This window comes from Triturus cristatus, chromosome 4_2, assembly GCF_964204655.1.
Source record: "Triturus cristatus chromosome 4_2, aTriCri1.1, whole genome shotgun sequence".
Lineage (NCBI taxonomy): Eukaryota > Metazoa > Chordata > Amphibia > Caudata > Salamandridae > Triturus > Triturus cristatus.
The window spans coordinates 839893947-839914630 of NC_140586.1; the positions used below are offsets into that span (position 1 = coordinate 839893947).

The following is a 20684-nucleotide window of genomic DNA, read 5'->3' on the forward strand; positions in this document are numbered from 1 at the left end:
ACCCGAAACTGTCAACTCTCCGCCTTCTTGTGTGGAAATTGAGCGGCGATAGTCGACAGCTTTCGAACTTCCGCCCAAAGTCTGCAATGTTTTTCTGTCAGCTAGGCATCCCTGGGGCAAGTTTGTGGCATGATGTGCAGAAAAACAGATTGACCCCCTTTCAGCTCCCCTTTCTCAGGTTCTCAAGTTCTTCTCATTATTTTTTCCCTTGCCCTGCAGGATCTGCTTGGGCACCTTAAAGGGTTACCTTTCTCCTATTTCAGCCTTTCAGCAGTTGCCTGTCCAGCCATCCCTCTACAAATTGTGTATTATATATAAGGGTGGGCGTAGTTGGCAGAGTACCACTACACGGAATTCTGCAGAGTTGAACAAAAACTCTGTGAACTCTGCTCCGCAACTCCGTTCTGTCTCATCCCAATCAATAAAACCGAAACCTTGCATACCTTTGATAAAACAACAAGTAACTCTATCTTTACATGCTAAAATGCATATAGTCATCTCACAAAAGTGAAAATGAAAATACAGCAAGCAGTGGGAGACGTGTTGATTTTGAGGTCCTCACTTACCTAGGGAGAGAACCAAGCAAATGCCTTTAACACAAAGAGCTCATCATGCTGAACGATTCGGTGGTGGTCACATCCTCCCAGGACAACCCCAAGCACAGTTATGGGCAAAAATACAATCCCAACCAAAGGCCCTGCAAAGCATTATGGGATGAGATTCTAGAGTGCAGTAAATATTATAGTATCCAATATCAAAACATTCCTCAAGCGGCAAGGGGTTCTCCAGGCTCAGCTGAGAGCTAATACTATAATATTCACTGCACTCTAGAATCTCGCCCCATAATGCTTTGCTGGGCCTGTGGTTGGCATTGTATTTTTGCCCATAACTTTGCTTGGGGTGGTCCTAGGAGGATGGGACCACCACAATTGTTGAGCATGATATTCTATTTGTGTTCAAGGCATCTGCTTGGTCCTCCCCCCTAGGTTAGTGGGGCCCCCAAAATCATCACCTCTGTCATTGCCTGATTTTTATCAAAGCTAACTTTTGTTAATTGGTTATATGCTTTTTAGCATGTAGAGGTAAAATTGTTTTATCAAAGGGTCATGGGTGCAGTAGCTTACTCCAGAGTTTTCGCATGAATTTGGTGGTGTTTTCAATGTAATGTGGCATAATGATCTCCCCTCATCTTATCCCAATTATTAAAACAGAAACTCCCCTCATCTTATCCCAATTAACAAAACGGAAATCGCACATACCTTTAGTAAAACAACAAATAATTATCTTTACATGCTAAAATGCATATAGTTATCTCACAAAAGTGAAAATTAAAATACAGCAAGCAGTGAGAGACGTGATGATTTTGGGGTCCTCCCTAACCTAGGGAGAGAACCAAGCAGATGCCTTGAACACATTGAGCACATCATGCTGAACAATTCGGTGGTGGTCCTATCCTCCTAGGACCACTCCAAGCACAGTGAGTGGAAAAAAACACACCCAACCAAAGGCCCTGCAAAGCATTATGGGACAAGATTCTAGAGTGCAGTGAATATTATAGTATGCAATATCAAAACATTCCTCAAGACTCTCCCACTCAGCTGAGAACTAATACTATAATATTCACTGCACTCTAGAATCTCGCCCCATAATACATTGCTGGGCCTTTGGTTGGCATTGTATTTTTGCCCATAACTTTGCTTGAGGTGGTCCTAAGAGGATGGGACCACCACCGAATCGTTCAGCATGATATTCTCTTTGTGTTCAAGGCATCTGCTTGATCCTCCCCCTAGGTTAGGGGTGACCCAAAAATAATCACCGCTCTCATTGCCTAATATTTTTCAAAGTTCACTTTTGTGAATTGGTTATATGCTTTTTAGCATGTAAAAGTTAAGTTGTTTTATCAAAGGGTTGTGGGTGCAGTAGCTAACTCCCTACGTGGCAGAATTCCGTGTTTTTAATGCAGTGCGTAGTTGACAAATCTCCGCAACCTCTGCTAGCGGAGCACAGTTCATTGCCCATGGTTAATTGTATATAGGTAATGTATGTTTTTCCCTTCACCCTTCACCATGCCTCAGTGGGACCTTAATCTAGTCCTGATGTTCCTAATATGCACTCCCTTTGATCCCTTGCACAACTATCCTCTCAGGCTCCCTAATATCAAGACGGCCTTCGTGGTGGCAAGAACATCTGCCCGGAGGGTCGTTAAGCTTTAAGTCTTGTCAACATGGGTCTCTCTGAACATGTTTATAAAGCACTACTGCCTGGACAGTCAGGTCTGTCGATCGGGCACATTGCCTGTTTGGTCTTGCAAGACTTTTTGGTGTGAAATTGTTTTGCAGATCTACCCTGGGGAGGTATTGCTTGGGTATCTATTCTAAGGTACGTAATCTGCAGCTAGAAGTCCCCTCCAGATGAACAAATTACTTACCTTCGGTAATGCCTTATCTGGCAGAGAGACTATCTAGGTGCATATTCCTTATCTACCCACCCATCCTCCCCGCTCTGCGAACGGATTTCAAGAGACAGGACAGTTCCCCTTTCAGGGCCCTAGTTTTCCACCCCAGTGGCCCGTGTTCATGACTGCGCTCCTGGTGTGGAAAGTCTCAAAAAGAAATTAACTACTGCGTGCTGGGGTGACGCCTATATAGGCATCATTCACATCACTTCCGGTGCGGATGCCGCCGATGATGCCACGTGGAACAGATCGACGCCACCTACCAGCGCACAGGGGTACTGCTTGTGAAAAGTTTTCGGGTCCAGTCTGTTGCCTTGGGATAATTCTAATGTAAGGAATCTGTGGCCAGATAGTTTCTACCAGAAAAGGTGCTACTAAAGGTAAGTAACTTGTTCTTTTATGTCAAAACATGTCCCTAATATTGCAGCCAGATCTGTAGATTTTGGGAATCAATTTAACTCCTTGCATTGTGAAAGGGAATGTAGACTGCCTTTCCGCAAATTAAAACGCGTGCATTATTTTTGACTAAGGACTTGCGTGCCAAGCATCAGGGGTGTTAGACATCATAAGGTTACTTTAATGCTCAGCCTAAACTAGCCTTTCTCTAAGTATTATGCTCTTAGTGTTTCAACCTGAGATGATGCATGGTTTCTGTAGCTTGCCGGCGTTCAATCTGGCTCTACCGATACTGTCTGCTGACTCTTTCACTCCTAGCTGCCAAGCAGGAAGTGAGAGGCAAATGGACGTAACTGACTGGAGGGGAGGTGCTGAGGATCATGAGTATAAATCACTACAAGCATACAGCAGGGACTTGGTACTGACACACATCAGTTTATGCACCAGCTCTATTTTTAAAGTTGAAGTCTACTTTAAGAAGCAGTATCTGGCCCCAGAACTATGTGCTTAGCTAAGCCCAAGGTTTGTAGTATTCTCAATATTTCCTCTTTTCCTTAGGTTTGTAAAACTTCAAGACAGTGTCCTGCACCACCTCGTTCCAGCATGGGATCACACCATGGGAACCTTCAGCCAATTAAAGGTGCGTATGAACTAAACCTTCTGTGAAAAGGCAAGGAAGGCCAGCAGGCAAATGGGGATAGGTGGACAGGACTTAGATCAGTAGGAGCCCTCCTTGCAAGAGGCTTATAATTCTTGATGCTTCCAGTAGCCTTGTAACCAGCCCCAGTGAAGACCAGGTCTTCAGAGTTACCTCTACCTATCATGGTTGTCCGGGAGTCAGTGAAGAATTACTGGGGGAATCGGACTGAGAATTACTGATTTCCTCAAGAATTCCTTATTACTCAGGAGATTCTCTGGGTTCACCCCAGAATACCCCTTAACTCTGCACTCCCAGACTTAATGGGACTTCTCCTTATCTCCAGTGATGTTGAATTAACTCCCCTGCATCCATAATGAAGCCTTTGTTTCCAATTTCAAGTTGCTCATATTCCTGAGGGACCTGGTACCTGAACTTACCAGACCCGTCAGTATTACGAATAATGTGGTAAACCTGTGGATCTGAACACTTCTTTATTGACACCAGCTGCACAAAGCATCCGATATCTTCGATGTAAAAATGCAGCCAAAAAGTAATAATTACTGTGGGCATAGGATGTCATCAAATGTTGTCGTCTCAGGTGTATTTGTAAATCGCTTTTATGAAGAGCCCCTTGGCACTGTAGAACGAACACAACCTAGTAACAAAACCTCGAGTGATAGATGATTAAAAAGCCAGAATTTCGAGCATTTCCTGAATTGTAGACGACAGGTTTCAGAATGTAGGGATAGAGGTAGCAAGATTCAGATTTTTGCAACTGCTATAGAAAATGCATTGTCTCCGTACAAGGTTGATTTTGATCTTGTGATAGAGAGGAGGTATGAGATGCATGTTTCTTCTGGGGTTGCACCACAAAAAATTGGAAATAAAACACATTGGAAAACTTTTGTGTTGGGCCTTGGGCAAAATCGTTATGGATTTGATAGTATTTCTGTGACATACAGGTAGCCATTGACGGGATCCTAAGCTGAATGTAATATCGTGCCTCCAGTCACAGCCACCGTTTTGCACAATTTAAAGAGGTTTGCTCAATTTGTTAGAAAACGGCCAAGAAGACTGAATTAGAGTAGTCTAATTTGACTAGATTTTACAATAACTACTAGTTCATGGAAGTCCACTTCCAGAAAAGAGTATTCTCTTTAGAATTTTGAGCTGAAGGAAGGAGCTTTTTGCTCCCTGATTGGCCTGACATTCCAGTGACAACAAAGAGTCATGGTGAATCTCTTAACCCCTTCCATGCTGCGCAGATTCCGCCGCTGTGCTGACGGAATCTTGCGCGGGCGTGGTCATGACGGAACGGTTCCGTCATGAGCACAGCTCAACCGTGGCTCATGACGGAACCGTTCCGTCATGAGCACCGAAGGGGTTAAATTTCCTCTGACGTTAACAAAGGCCAAAAAAGTTTGTTCTGTTGATCAATACTAAGGGGGTAAGCAGGACCTCGGCTTTTAGAGGACATTCGTTCATGATGTCCTGGTTAGAGTGTGGTGCAGAAGTATTCCGACGGCATGAGACGGTGAAGATAAACTGTGTCATCTGCATGCACATAGAATGTGTCCCCTATTGATAGCAAGTGGCCACATGTACAAGTGGAATAGCAGTGGGGAGAGGATAGAACACCACAATTTGCTATCCGGTGATTAGACCTAAAGAGGGGAAGTGAGACAACTGAACTCTATTCGTAAGAACGAGCTGAATTCAGTGTAATACTTGGCCTGAGATGCCTGTCCCTTTGAACCTTTTATTGAGTGACATGTTTGATGGTATTGAATGTCTCGAAGAAGTCCAAAAGTATAAGAGTGCTGACACCACCATCATCCACAAACCTTCAAAGGTCTTCTGTAACCGAGAGCAGCACTAACGCTGTCCTATGACTGGGCCTAATGCCTGCCTGAACGTTTTCCTGTAACTTATTATCTTCTGCAAATATCTGAAGTTGTCGGAATACAAGTTTTGATAATATTTTAACTGAAACGGGTAATAAAGAGAAGTGAAATAAATTACATGTGTCATCCATGTTAAGTGATTTTTTTTCACTCTTGGTTTAACAACTGCCTGCCTCTATTCGTCAATGTCTTTACCTCATAAAACAGAACTGTCAAAGAGTTTGAGTAGAAAACTGGATGCATATGGTTCAAGTGATGGCCGAACATAGATCATTGCGAGAACCAGAAGTGCAGCTTTGCCAGATTGTCAGTTAACTGGACTTCAGTGAAGGGTTATAAATCTGTGTTTTCAGCTTGGGATTCTACAGAAAGGGGTGTTAATTTTTCAAATACCTCTCTAATTGTCCTCTGGTTCCAAATCGTAATTACATGGTTTTCCCAACCCTTGAGTCCCAGGTTTTACAGACGCATTAATGTGGCCACTTGTTTTGAGGGCACCAGGTGGGTGTATTCTGTAGATGGAGGAAATGGGTAAGAAAGGAGTAAATGGGCTGCATTTTAGAGAATGATGGTAGAGATTAATCAACGGGGGAAGCGGGTGGGTTCGACAATGGACGATGCAAGTAAGCACTAGGTAGATGAAAATGTAGGTATGCCAATAAATACTTGTAAGCTGGGAACAGGACATTTCATCCTTGGGTAACAACTTAAATGTAGATTTTTCTGTTTTCTCTACGTGTTCATTATAAATTTGACTCCCAATTAGTGAGGTGGCTATGTGGGAGCCCCTCCTCTTCCTCTGATGCAACCAATGCTATAGTTAGGTCATGCAGCCCAAGACAGGGTGTTGAAAGGAGGGATTGGGGCTGGCTGCGTTCACAGAAGAATCACTCTTGGCTCCATAAAGGAGAGGCCAGTCAATGAATGGAGTTGTAGGGAGACCCAGTAAAGACTGAGCAAGATGGGGACAAGAAGCGAGAATTGCAATATGGGGATAATTTTTTGATTATGACCTGGTACCCTTCTTTCCTACGAAGGTGTCTGTAGGGAGTGCTCGCATCTTATAGACTACACTGATTACATTCATATGGGTTAGTTAGAAGACTGTAAAGAGACCCTGTATATAACTCCACTGCACTCATGTCCTAACAGAGACCAGGCTCCTCTATGTGTCAGGGGAAGACGACAGTGCTAGATTTTGGCTGACGTTGCAAGCACCAAGAAATCAGTTACTGATCGATGCATGACGGAACAAAGTAAACTGTAAAGTAGGCCATGAGCCAGCCTGTATTGTAAGGTAAAAAGCATCCGGCCCTGGAACAGACTGTACTGCCAGTGAAAGGTGAACAGGTTGGTAGTAGGATATAGTGTTGGATAAAATGAAACCAACCAGAGAATCTGGCTGCATTATCAAGCATAGAAGGTGAGGCCTTCTGAAAGGCTGTACCATCTGCTTACAATCCATCAACTTCGATTTGTAGGGTGTGGCTAATCACCCGTGAGGGTATCCAGGTGCTAGGTTTTTGCTGCGATCAGTCGAAAAGCCAGGTCTTTATTCTCTTTCTGAATTCTGGGAGAGGAGATGATGTTCGGAGGTGAAGGGGAAGGTCGTTCCAGGACTTGGTGGCAAAGTAGGACATGGATCCTCCTCCAGTGTAGCTTCGGCAGTTGCGTGGGGGGTGTGGGATGGTGAGGGAGGCAGAGCCCAGGTGTCTGGAGGGTCGGTGGAAGTTCAGGCGCTGGTTGATGTATGCAGGTGTTTGCTTGTGGAGGGCCTTTTTAGGCATGCATCAGCATCTTGAATTGGCATCGTTACTGGATGGAGAGCCAGTGGAGGTTCTTGAGGTGGGGGTGATGTGGGTCCATTTGGGGAGGTTGAAGATGAGACTCGCAGCTGGGTTCTGTATCTCTTGGAGTCTTCTCAGGAGTTGGTTGGTGATTCCTTCGTTGCCGTAGTCCAGCCAACTGGTGACTAGGGTTTGAGTGAGCATGCGAAGGGTGTGGTGGCAGGTGGAGTAGACTGCCTTGATCTGGCATCTCATGATGAGTTTGCTGTCTAGGATGATGCCAAGGTTGCAGGTGTGGTCTGTCAGTATAGGTCCGAGTTTGGAGGGCCACCAGGTGTTGTTCCACGGGGAGGTGTTATTCCCAAAAATCTGAACTTCCGTACTGTCTATGTTGTGCTTCAGGCAGTTGGTCTTCATCCAGGCGGCATCACTGGTCATGCAGTTGAGGAAGTTGGTCCTAGTGGTGGAGGGGTCTGCTGAGAGCGAGAGAATAAGCTGGGTGTTGTCTGCAAAGCATATGATGTTGAGGTCATAGGTTCTGATGGCCGGGGGCATAATGTAAATGTTGAACAGGGTGGGGCTGAGGAATGAACATTTAGGGGCGCCACAGATAGTGCTCTTGGGTTCTGAAGTGAAGGGTGGTAGGTGGATTATCTGTGTTCGTCCTGTGAGGAAGGATGCAATCCATTTGAGTAAGTCTCCCTGGATCCCGATGTAGTGGAGTCTCTTGATGTGTGTGTGTGGTGGGATACAGCATCGAACCTTAAGCAGTGTGTGCCCTGAGGAAGGTTGTACTACTGAGTAAGTTGTGTCAGTCCTGGCGAGTGTCGCATTGTCCGATTCAGGTGAACAGCATTGTCACAGGGTGTGCTGTAATGTGCTCTATTTCATTTGATTTTAAAATAAAATTATAAATGCAGCACTCGACACATCTAGACCAAGTTATTTGAAACCATCATTTATTTTAATTCATTATAGCTGGGGTAACCAATCCTATATTTCCTTATTATCATAGCAGGATGTAATGCATGATAAAGATGAAGAGGCCTGTGATGGCCTCTTTCAGGTAAATGTCAACAAAGAATGGAGCTGTGGGTACTGCCTGATGATAGTAAGCAAGTGCTAAGGGAGAATGTACTGATGGCAACCATGCCATGGGATAAGCGGTTCTGTCTGTTAAAGGTATGCAGGGTATGGAACAATCTGTGTTGTCAAGCAAAAGCTAGCAGGCCTTGCAGCAGGATGTTACATAGAATAATGTAATGGTGGGCTGGTCTGAGTGTATCTTACGTACATGTGAGGATGTACAGACCCTTAGGAAGCCATGTACTCTTAGGCAAAGTGGAGCATTCTTTGGGGCATACTTCACTTGCCAGTAAAGGTCCGCTCTTAAAAGGACAGGCTGTTTTGAAAGACCAGGATGAACAGGGCACAGACTAGCTGTTCTATATGTCAAAGCTGAGCAGACCTGGAACATGAAGGAATGTTCTTTTAGTTGAAGGCAGGAAAAGCTATTGGCGCTCTGCGTCCACGTAGACATGAGCAGACCCTGTATTCTTCTGCAATTTGTTTTCAGGTAACTGGAATATAGCTCCTGTTCTCTTACGATTGTTACCCTGCTCCTCCTCTTCCACTTTAGTTCATCAAGCAGTTCCTGTTGTTATCCAAATGCCGTGGGCCACTCATCAACCAGTGCTTGAAAGAATCGGAAAGCAGTCGCCCAAACGTGATGCCACGTCTGTACATCAACCGGAGGAAGGCCATGGAGCACCGAGATAACCCCCTCTTGGACCCTACCTGCAAGAACTCGGTCTTTAGCCAAGTATGTGGCTTAGCAAATGTAATGGGTTCCTTTTTGTTAGCATTTGCCACATCTGATCTGAACCCCAAGGCTAATACTCCTCTTCAGGTATGTGTGCTTCTGAGGAGTCGGCGGCACAGCATCTTGTTGTTTGTCCACAGGTAATCTTTGTGCTGCACCCCAAAGACAAGAACTCCAGCGTGGTATGGTGTAGTGCTGACGGGTTGTGATATGTGTATGTGTCGGAAGCATCATTGGGTCCCATATTAGATTAAGACCTAGCAGTGTCATTGGGGTGGTCATACTGGAGTATAAAGCATATTTGTACTTAACCATCTCCGTGAAAAGTCCAGGTTCATCTGCTTACGTGGCTGGGATTGGTATGGTAGATGCTTCTTTCACTGGCCTACTTGTGCTGTGTACCCCAATGATATGGGATCTGTCTTTATCCAACTATGGCAGAAGGTACAGGGAAGGAACTCTGCTTCTAATGAACTCCTCAGTTTTTTTATCACCTTTGTTGAATAGTTGGATGCAGTGGTCATGCATACGTTTTCCAGCTTGACAGGTCTCTGTGTGAACATGTGGCAACTCCACACATACAAGTCCATCAGTCCTCCTAATCACAGTTTCTGGTGGAGAAAATTTAGATCAGCTGCATACATTGTAAAAGTTAAATAGTTTATAAGAACCAAATTACAGTGAGAAGGTTGGTAAATGGTTCTGATTCACTTCTGAATGAACAGCGACTGAAGAAGGGAGTGCAGAAACATCACTGTTAGCCGTTGGAACACAGCTTGAAATTCCAAGCTCCACACTCTGGGCATCTGGGGAAGACCGACCCAAGAGTCCTTATAATGATGGCTACTGCACATGGCGGGTCCCCTTGTTTTATTAACTCTACCGCCTTTGGGGATTGGTGGAATCAAAATCTCCTTTCTACTTCATTTGCTAGTCATGTTCCCACATGGGACATTGGAAGGATAAGACAAAAATACCTGTGAATAAAGTCTAAATACAAAAATACGTTTTAGGTGTATGTCAGCAACCCAGCCTTAGAGGAAAATCCTGTCATTTTGCCACATGGTTTCTTTTTTGCGGAGTGTGGAGACTTGCAATATTAAACTTGTTTAGCCTTCTATTTACCTTGGCTTTACGGTGGAAGAACGTCCTGGCCTTTAGGTTCACTGGCTTAACAGAAAGGGCCTCAATACATCTCGCACCACCGCTTAGCTCCTACCCCATCAAAAAAGTACTCTTGCCAGCCAAAGTATTTTGCCTTCAACCCTCCCATATACCAAAGTCTTGGTGCAGTTACTGCCTTTAAATCTCTCTAACCATAAGCTGCTCTCCGTTTCCTAGGTATATGAAGGTTTGAAGCCGTCTGATAAGTATGAGAAGCCGCTGGACTACAGGTATTTGCATTAAAATACCATGTACTGTTAGCATTTCTTCCTCCATAAAGGCAAGTTAGAACTATCCATGGGTTTAATAGCAGGAAAAAGGTTTTCTCAGTGCAAAGATCTTATTGTCAGGAGAAGGGAACTGAGTTTGTTGAAGAGCTAGCTACAAAGAACTATCTTGATATGGTTTGTGTACATCATTTTGGATGTCATGCAAATGATAGTTTTGTAGTAATGATCAAGCTGTGGTAATGTTTTAATCAACAGTAGGCGATGTTGCAAATGGGGATTGAGTTACTATGTCTGAGCTGTGCTGTGAATTGGTATGTGCTAAGTCTGAGAGGAGGCAGGTAAGGATAGAGAAGCATTTACTGAGCTATGCTAGTCCTTCGCAAAGCAGGATGTTTGCAAAACGGGCTAAAGGCGCATTGACAGAGCCGACTGAGCATGAGCATTAGAAGAGTGGAAACGGAGATCAGCATTGAGAAGTATTGTGGAGCTAAATTGCAAGATAACTTGAGACCTAGATATGTCACACTTGTCCCCGTCCCCCTCCCCACCAAATGGATCTATGGTACAAAGACGCTAACCCAAAATAAAATACTAAAATGCACCTCCTCCAACACACAGAGTCATTGCAATTTCATTTGTTTCGTATAGTTAAACAAAAATAGACAGCCAGCTAGGGAGATAAACAACCCATCACACAGATGAGAAGCTCAGCACATATAATTCAAGAAAGAAAAGTTAAAAAAAAAATTAACCAAGAAGAGTGATTCACAGAGACCAGCAAAAAGGCACTTAACAATATCAGAAATTGCCCCTTTGAAACTTGAGTAGACCGTAAAATACTTCCACCTAAAAATTATAAATAAAGCATAGATTTTGACCACTTTATAGGCATAAAGTCGGTGCCTAATTTGAGCCAGCGAGTCCCGATGGAGGACACCAGCACTTATTTTTCCTCATCAGACATTTACTAAGAGCAAACAAGGGAAAAAACACATAGGAGAAAGGAGGAGAGCAAGAAAGGCAAAAATACTATCACAAAAGGAGAAAGCAGGAACTTGAAAGAGTGAGATGAGGGGGGCTTATAATGGGGAGTAGATTAAAGAGGCAGATTGAAGATTGTGCAGCCATGGTAGTCGGTGCACTGACATTTGATGGCCGTAGGCTTCTAAGCAGAGCTTTGGGCACCAACTCCTGTTTTACAAATTAAGCACTGCATAAAGTATTAATAGTAGACAAGCAGGGACTAGTACAGAGCCGTGCTCAGGTGTATTCTACAGCTGGACCTGGTGGTTTAAATACATTATTGTAGCAGAGGCTGTGGCAGAGTATTGCGCACTTTCATTTCTGATGGATACTTTTAACTTCAGATTCCTTACTTAGTGAATTCCCCCAGGCACCAGATTGGAACTGGAGACTTTTCTCAGAATTCCCTCAAGCGTCGTTAGGTGGTCATGTTGTCCATCCCACCCCAGAAGTGATGTTGGGGCCCATACATAGGCGCCACCACTACGCACTGATATCAGTTTTTTTCTTTCTGCTCCTTTCGATGCGGCTCTGGAGCTCGCTCCCTCAAATTCTGTCAAGACTGAAGGACTATATATTTGATAAGTTTTTTAAAAATATTTCCAGTGTGCAAGTTTCCCCCTAAAATTGCAGGGTTTAAACCTAGTAAGGTTTGCCACAAACAGATGCCATGACTGACCCTCACAATATCTGTCTCTGGTGTGTGGCTCCTCACACAATTTGACGCCGTCCGATAAATGCGCTTGTTTGAATCCAAAGACCATTCTGGATCTAGGCCAAGTTGTATGTCGCGGAATATCAAAGAAAACCAGGAAGGCCCAATCTTACTTGACCCTAGTGCCGCTCAAAGTCACCGACACGGTCTTGTTACAGAGGCAGATTCCACAAACGTTGTTCTTTAAGATCGCAATTATCAGTTGCATCAAAATAAAAGGAGAACCATAAGTCCAAAAACAACTCCCACCATGAGGAGTCGAAACGTGAGATGCTCTGGCGGTATGCTTGGATACATACCACTTGATTTTCTAGTGACGTACACCAATCCCTGATCGGCATGCCATTTGATATCACACGTCTCTTTGGAGACTAGGCAGACTCAGCCTTGGAGCGATTTTAGGAAATCAAGGCAACCGAGCACTGCCTTGAGCTAGCCCCGCCTGCTTGGCAGTTTCTCCAACAAATGCGCCCCTTTCAAAGCTTTAGAAGAGGGTTCCAACATCCAGGCCACCAGGGGCAAAGAACTACCCAAATCTCTGCTACCTTGGTGACGGAGAAGGTCTGAGGCCTTCAAACTATCCTTAGTCTTCTCCCTCTGAACTCACAAAGGACAAGTTGAAAATGTCCACTCTGGACCAAGTTCTGTCTGACCTGGATGCAGTAGACTGGATGGAGGCGTTGGATGGGCTGGAAGCCTATTTCCACAGTCCTGTCTTGCAGTTCCATAGATGTTACCGGCCGTTTCAGATAGGCCACAAGCAATTTCAGTACTCAGTGCTCCCCTTCGGCTTTACCAGTGCACCTTGGGTGTTCGAAGATGGGTAGTGACCAATATCATTTTCATGGAGGTTGGGAACACCAGTCCTCCCATACTTCGACAATTGGTTATTAAAGGCGAGCTTGCCTCCGACACCACCTCCAGTGGACAGCCAACCTGCTGACATCGGTTGGGTTTTCCATCAACCTGCCAAAATTACACTTAACTCCTTCACGGAGCCATCCTGTCAAGGTGCTCTTCCAAATCTTTCCGCCAACTCAATGAGTCCAGAACACTTGGGCTATGATCCAGGTGTTTTAATCCTGGACCTGGGTCTCAGTGAGAGCAGGTCTGGGGCCTCCTGCATTGTGCTTGTGGACAGCGCCAATTGGCAAATACGGGTTCGGCAGTGGGATCTGAAGTCTTAGTGTGGTCTGCACCAATACAACCTTTCAGATTCCATCCTGATGTCATAGGAGACTGCAAAAGACCTGTAGTGGAGGCTTCTGGACCGGTGGCAGACTCCTCTCCTTACTCCACCCACAACAAACGGTTGTTCTGAATGCATCGTTGGTGGGTTAGGGAGGTCATCTGGGAGAGGTGGCGATTAGAGCCCTCTGGTTTTTGACAGAAGCCTAACTCCATATCAACTTGTTGTAACTGCGGGCGATCCGCTGGATACTAAAAGTGTTTCTCCAGTCCATCCAGTGGAAACTGGTGCAGATTTTCATGAACAAGACCACTGCCATGTACATACAGGGTGGAGTGGGGGTCATGGCGCCTGTGCAAAGAGGCTCTGCGTTTCTGGAAATGGCTGGATTTTCAGGACACTGCTCTGGTTGTACAGCAGCTAGCAGGTTCTTTAAACGTCTGGACAGATAGACTCCGATGATGTTGCCTTGTGGATCACGAATGGCAGATGTACTCAAGTGTGGCACAAGTCGTCTTTGAGCAATGGGAAAACCTATCTTTTTGCCACTGTAGAGAACCACAGTGTCATAGCTTTAGCTCATTCGAGCTCCCAAGGCAGTTCTTACTCATTAATGGCTTTCGTTTTGATTGGAGCTCGGGACTCCTGTACACCCTCCCGGCTCTGTCTCTACTGCCAAGAGTTCTGGACAAGACCAGGCATGACCAATCCCAAGTCATCTAAGTAGCTCTGGACTGGGCGAGGAGAGTTTGATATCTGGAACTTATGGCTATGAGAATTTATCCTTCAATTTGGCTGCCCCTTCTGGAGGATTTACAGTTGCAGCAACAGGATAAGGTTTTGCACCTGATTCTACTCAACCTACACCTCCATGCTTGGAGATTGAGTGGCGTTTGATCTCCCTCACAAACTAGTGAGTATCATCTTGGCAACCAGGCGTTCCTCCACTAAAACAGTCAATCGGGATGATGGGAGAAGTTTGTTGTCTGATGGTGTTCCCAAAATATCCAGCTTTTACAAGCACAGTTTGCTGACATTCCCCTGTTGTACATCTTTAGCCCAGCAAGGCCTTGCTGTGGCAGCGGTAAATGTTATTTATCCGCCCTTTCAGCCTTCCTATGTTTGGCTGATGAGCTATCTTTATTTAAATGATTTGAAGTGATCCGCTTTCTTAAAGGGCTGACTAGCATGTCCTTATCAATACCATTTGTAATGCCTCAGTGGAACCTCAGTTTGTTCCTCACATTTCCTACGTACCCTCTATTTGAGCCAATGCACAGCTGTTCCATTAGACTTCTTATTTTGAAGAGGACATTGCTCATTGCAATAAAATCTGCTTGCTGCATGAGTGAACCCCAGGATATCTGTTCAACAACTGTATATCACCTTCTTTCCAGACAAGCTAGTGCTCTGAACAAAAGCAGAGTTCCAACATAGGACGATCTATTACTGTGCCACCTTTCTTCGTCTCACCTTATCCATCTAAAGAGGAAGGAAGACTTCACTGCCTTGACCTTAAGAAAGTCATGATTTTCTACATTTAATGCACCAAATAACGTCATGTGGACGATCCGGTCTTTATGGGAGAGAAAAGCTGAAGCAAAATTAACCATCTCAAGAAGGATTGTCCTGCATATCCAAATCTGTTATTGATTGGCCAAGAAACAGCCTCCAGAAGACCTATTTGCTAATTTGCTTTGCTCAGAGCAAAGACTGCTGCCATTGCACTGACACCTGGTGCGCCAGTCTTAGGCATTTGCCATGCTGCTATGGTGGTATCAATCCGTATGTTCACAAGGCACTTCTGCCTGAATAGCCAGGTTTAGTAGGATGGGCACTTTGCCCGATCTGTCCTGCAAGATTTCCTGATCTGAGCCATTCCACTGACCAACCACTTGGTGAGGCAATACTTTGGTATCTATTCACAAGTTGAGAAATCTGCAGTTAAAAGCATCCAACATAACAACTAGTTACTTTAATCACACAAATACGGAGGGTAGAGGCTATAGCAATCCGCACCGGACAATATACTATTTGAGCAGTGAATAACGGTGCACAGAACCAAGGAGCACTTCCCTCTATACTCCTTACTAGGAAAGAATCCTATATGAACATCACAACAATTGGTTCAGCACTCAATACAGTGTAATCAAAAAAAGTTCATGATGATAAGCACATAAAGAAGATGCCGGGATTCCAAGTGTTTTCTTTTAATTCCAATTAATTCTTTATTCAATTTTCATTAAAACTCAGAAGGACCATAGCCGACTCGTTTCGTCTCGAAGAGACTTCTTCAGGTCTATAGAAAAGATAAATTTACTTTTTTTGATTACACTGTATTGAGTGCTGAACCAATTGTTGTGATAACTAGTTACTTACCTCCATTAAAACTCTTTCTGGAGAATACTATATATAATCCCAGATTCTTCATGGACCCAACCCTTCTCCGCTCTGTGGAATAGATTCCTCCAGTTCATAATAATAAAATTCCAATCTATAATCTGCACGCTGGCACACTTGGATTGTTAAAGGCTCCATGTCTGCCTGCGCAGACAGAGATCAGAAAGTAACTGACATTAGCGAGTGAAAGTCGTGGCCTTATAGGAGCCCTGGTGACCCTTCCAAGGTTGGGTGGACCCGAACGATACCACCTACTGTCGCGTGAGGGAATTGCTGAGAAAATTCTCCAGATCCATTTATTTTGGCTACTGGCGGTATTCACGAGGTGAGGAATTTGTGATTAAGTAGAGTATCCAACAGAAAGAGCGTTAGTGAAGGTAAATGACTTTTTCTTCTGTTTTATTAGAGCAAATGGGGCTGATGATATTTTATTTCAAGGGGTTCTGATACTGTTAGGCAAATTGGCAAATGCTGTAGTGGTTTGCCAAAGTTCACCTCTTGTTACATAAACTAACCTATGTTTCCATTACAGGTGGTCCGTGCGCTATGACCAGTGGTGGGAGTGCAAATTCATCGCTGAAGGCATTATTGACCAAGGTAAATTCCTCCTAAACTGCAGTACAAAATGTAAATAGTATGTGCGTCAGAGAATGTACTGTAGACAGCTCAAATGTTCACTGTGTCTCTGAACTGCTTACAATATAATTTTTTTCAATTTTTCCTTACTATACAGAATATAATTTCTACTAACAGTAATTCTTTGTGCTAGCGCCCTGATTATTGGTGTACTTTTCCAGCCTATGACGAGTTACCCTAATTCACTAACTGGACCTTTTAACATAGTGTGTTAGAACCACCAATCACCAATCTAAAAAGTACTTGTGCTGCCACTGATGGAGCTAGTGGGAAGTCAGGCATGGCAAATACATTTGCCATCACTTGCTTTTGTTGTGGCAGTAGTAATGTGAGATCTACAAATTGCTGATGTTCCTACCCAGCAGAGTCCATCAGAATTAGAAGTCCATCTTCGTCTTTGAAGAATCTTACATTCTTCTAATGTCAGACTAACTACTCTACTGATAGAGTGGATTCAAACATACAGGTTACCCTCCCTCTCTGCATTACCAGCGTAACTCAACGCAGGAAACAACTGAATGTGTCTCAGTCTGCTCAAGTTAAAAAGGGTCAAAACTAAACTTGTTCTCCTTATAACAACACTCTATACTTGGCTCTGGTCCCATAACTTCTGGCACTGAGAATAATACATCTATTTACTCTACCCTGCTGCGTACTGTTAATGAATGCCTTCATGTCCTCTCAACTGCTCTAATTCTCAAGCTGTAGCTACGCCAAAATGACTGCATTTAAATCACTCACAGTATTTCCCCAGAGCCACTGGAAACCCGTAGCTGAACAGATTACGTTTACATTTTAAGCTTTATCAGACAGCAAGAAAATCACAATCATGCAGACTTGCGCTTCTCGCTAAACCATCGTTTGAGAAAACCCAAGTCTGTGAACGGGCCTTTTCTGTGACTGTACCTAAATGATGGATTGCTCCACTGTCTGCAATTCACCTCGACTCCTGCCTCCCTAGACTAAAGAAGGCTCTAAAAACCTGTCTACATCCTCACTGTACAAGCGCTATGTGGCATCATGCTGTTCTTGGTGCCAGGAAGCCTGTGGGTAACTGTTGCACTCTACAAATACCAGAAACTGTTATTTGTTTATGTTAAAAAAACTTGACCACTGTGTCTAATGTTTTATGGGGTTAGGCAAAATCTCCAAAATGTTCTTTCTAGTTTTACCTCCTCCAGATTTCTATGGTGATTCTTAAATATTCTATCAGTCATTCTTAGATATGGAATTCTTATAGTGGAAGGTAGATGAAAATTTCAAAGGTACCTCTATGCTAACTTGATATTCTTCTTTTTTTTTTTTTTCAGCAACTTAATTTTTTCGGATTAACATATGTAAGGGAAATGCACATGTGGGGCGGGTCACCATTTTTCACTGAGTATAGTAGGTCATTAAAGGACTTGACCCGGCCAAGTTACGTTCTACATTGTTGTAGGTTTGCATAGAATTTGGCTGGTTGCCAATCACCTGGCTGACTTTCTGAATACCAGGGTTGATAACCTAAGTTAGAGTCAATCAATCAATCAATCAAGAAAGCTTTATTCGATTTTCAGAGCAAAATCATAAAAGCATACATTAGAAAATACAATACATATGATACAAATAAAAACAGATAAAAAATTATTATAATCAGAGACAGTCTAGGCTATCACCCAAGTTAAAAAAAAGTTATCAATAACATAAAATGCATTTTAGGATGATTACATTGAATTCTGAAACTTAATGGCCAGTTTTAGAAAGCTAATTACTGCAGAAATAATACATTCGTTTTCTAGCTGTAATAGCCTAATCATGGCTGGTCTACAAGTGCGGATTCCCCAAGCCTTTAAAATTGGTTTCAAGAAAGCCCCCCTAGGCAGCTGATAAAATTTACAAAATAAGACACAATGAATATTTGATTGAGCAGAAATGTCATCACAAGGACATAGTGGAATTTCAATTGACCAAGTATTACAGACAGGGAAAGTAATCATATGAAAAAAGTTACCAAATCTGAGACGGGTCAGTAGCATTCGGGCATAACAAGTTGGCTGGATTAACAGGTACCTTTGAAGCCCTTCATGCATAGTTATTTTTTGGAAATCAGTGACTGTATTTTTTGTTTTTTCCAGATTCCATCTGTTAGTTATTAGGTGGTTGAGAGCCAGCTCTCTTAACATCTTTCTGGACACCATTTCCATACTAGACGGCCTCGTAAAAAACTCAGGGTGGCCAAGATCAGTCAGCATGTTTTTTACATAGGTAAGCCATTTAATATTGGTTAATCCATCAAGTCTAAGACAATCTGTAATTAAGTCTCTATTTAATGAGGTCTCAGGGGTAACACAAATTTTATGCCACAATAGTATAGTCGCAATTTTAATAATATCTGAAATATACAGCATACCCAATTCAATATGTATGAAATAAGTCACTGTTGATTTGGGAACTCCTAATAAATAACGTAAAAACTGATTTTCTGATTTTTGTATCAGTTGTGAATTTTCAATACCCCAAAGACCAGCTCCATAAGTGGCAGTAGAAATACATTTAGCTTTGTAAAGTGCAATCAGCTCTTTCACTGGTCTGCCACCTAATTTGGCTGAAAACTTTTTCAGGGCGCCTATTGCTCGGGTGAAGGCTAAATTTCTGGCATTAATAGCTGCATGCCAGTTTCCCTTCCTATCGAAGTTTATTCCAAGGTAGGAAAATGGGTCTGTGGTCTCGATCCTCTTGTCGTCTAGAAAGATTGAACAAGACGCTTTCTTTGTTCCGGGACCACAGGCCATCGTGTATGTTTTTGAGATATTAATTTTTAGCCCTCGTTCTTTCATATAATTTGCGAATTTCAGGACAGCCCTCTGGAGACCGATCTTAGTTCGGGACATGATGGCAGCATCATCAGCATAAAGGAGTAGTGGGGCCGAAGTTCCCAAGATCATTGGGTAATCATACTGTGATTCCATTAGGTGTTGACCAATGGAGTTTATATATAGGGTGAAAAGGAGGGGTGCTAAAATGCACCCCTGTCGCACCCCTCTCTTAATAGGGAATTTATCGGAACACTCACCCTTGTTTCTAAAGCATACCCTAGCGCCTGCGTCCCTATACAGTGCTTTTATGAATTGGAGAATGTTAAAGTCTATGCCCATTTCAGATAATATGGACCATAATATCTCATGGTTCACACAATCAAAAGCGGAACTCAGGTCCACAAAAGTAACAAAAAGATTTCCCTTTTTTGCCTGAATATATTTTGATAGAATTAAGGCCAAATTTAGACTGTTCTATGGTGCCTTTGCCTGAACTAAATCCATACTGTAAGTGTTAATACCTTATTTTCATCTGCCCAAAGTTGTATTCTATTTAAAATTGCCCGAGCTGCTACCTTCATTAATGCATCTAAAAGTGATTTTGGCCGGTAGCAGGTGGGGTCATTTCTGTCTCCTTTTTTAAAAATTGGAACGACTATGGCTTCAGACCAAGACGGTAAAAACCCATGTCGATTGGAATGATTTAAAACATTTGTTAGCAGGGGAGCCCAAAGATCAATCTCAGCTTTGTAGACATCTGTCGGAACTCCATCCGGACCAGGTGCTTTGCCTGAGGGACTGTCTTTGATTGCATTTATGATTTCCGGGCTGGTAAAAGTTATGCCTAACGGAAATGTATTCAATAAAATTGTAGATTGTTGAATAACTACCCCATCAATCAAGGGATTGCCATAATCGAGATTTTCAGCTTTATCATATAGATGTTTGAAGTGGTTTACCCAAGTTTCCCCATTAATGGCCATATCTATAATGTCTGTCTGATTATTCTGTAAATAAAGGGCATTTACCGCTTTCCAGAAGGCTGAATTATCCTTGGATTTAGAGGCTTCGAGTAGAGCCGACCAAGCCTCTTTCCTTAAGGTCTGTTTCCTTGTTTTTACAGCCAAATTATACAATTTTCTGGCTTTACTAATCTCAACTGGAGATTTTATAGTTTCATGCAGTGCGCTTTTGAGAGCTTGAAGTGCCTTGGTACAGCTTTTATCGAACCAACCGTGACTATTTTTGGAATTAGGTCGGTGCTCTCTAGTTAACAGTTTTTTGAGTTCAGATTGAATTTTTAAAAAGGAAGTCATAAGTTCTAATGAGTCCTCTGTTTCTGTCAGACAGGCAAATATATCAAGTTGGGAAGTTCCCATTAAATTGTGTAAAAAATCCACAGGGTTTACCCTATCCCATTTTATAGAGTAACCATTTTTTGTAGCCAAGTTAATGTTAGGATGATACTTAAACTTGTCTACAGAAATCTGATGAGTCTTTATAATTTTTTTTTAGTTAGTCATTTTAC

General features: G+C 43.1%; 1 protein-coding gene across 1 annotated transcript in view; it reads left to right on the top strand.

The window, feature by feature from the left end:
- Nucleotides 1-20684, top strand: part of LOC146835223 (E3 ubiquitin-protein ligase HECTD3-like) — a 387450-nt gene that overhangs the window by 194248 nt on the left and 172518 nt on the right. Inside the window, exons 9-12 of the mRNA XM_085602812.1 lie at nucleotides 3410-3491; nucleotides 8822-9004; nucleotides 10346-10398; nucleotides 16258-16322. Coding sequence (XP_085458938.1) covers nucleotides 3410-3491; nucleotides 8822-9004; nucleotides 10346-10398; nucleotides 16258-16322 — 383 coding nt within the window. The remainder of the gene's footprint in view (nucleotides 1-3409; nucleotides 3492-8821; nucleotides 9005-10345; nucleotides 10399-16257; nucleotides 16323-20684) is intronic.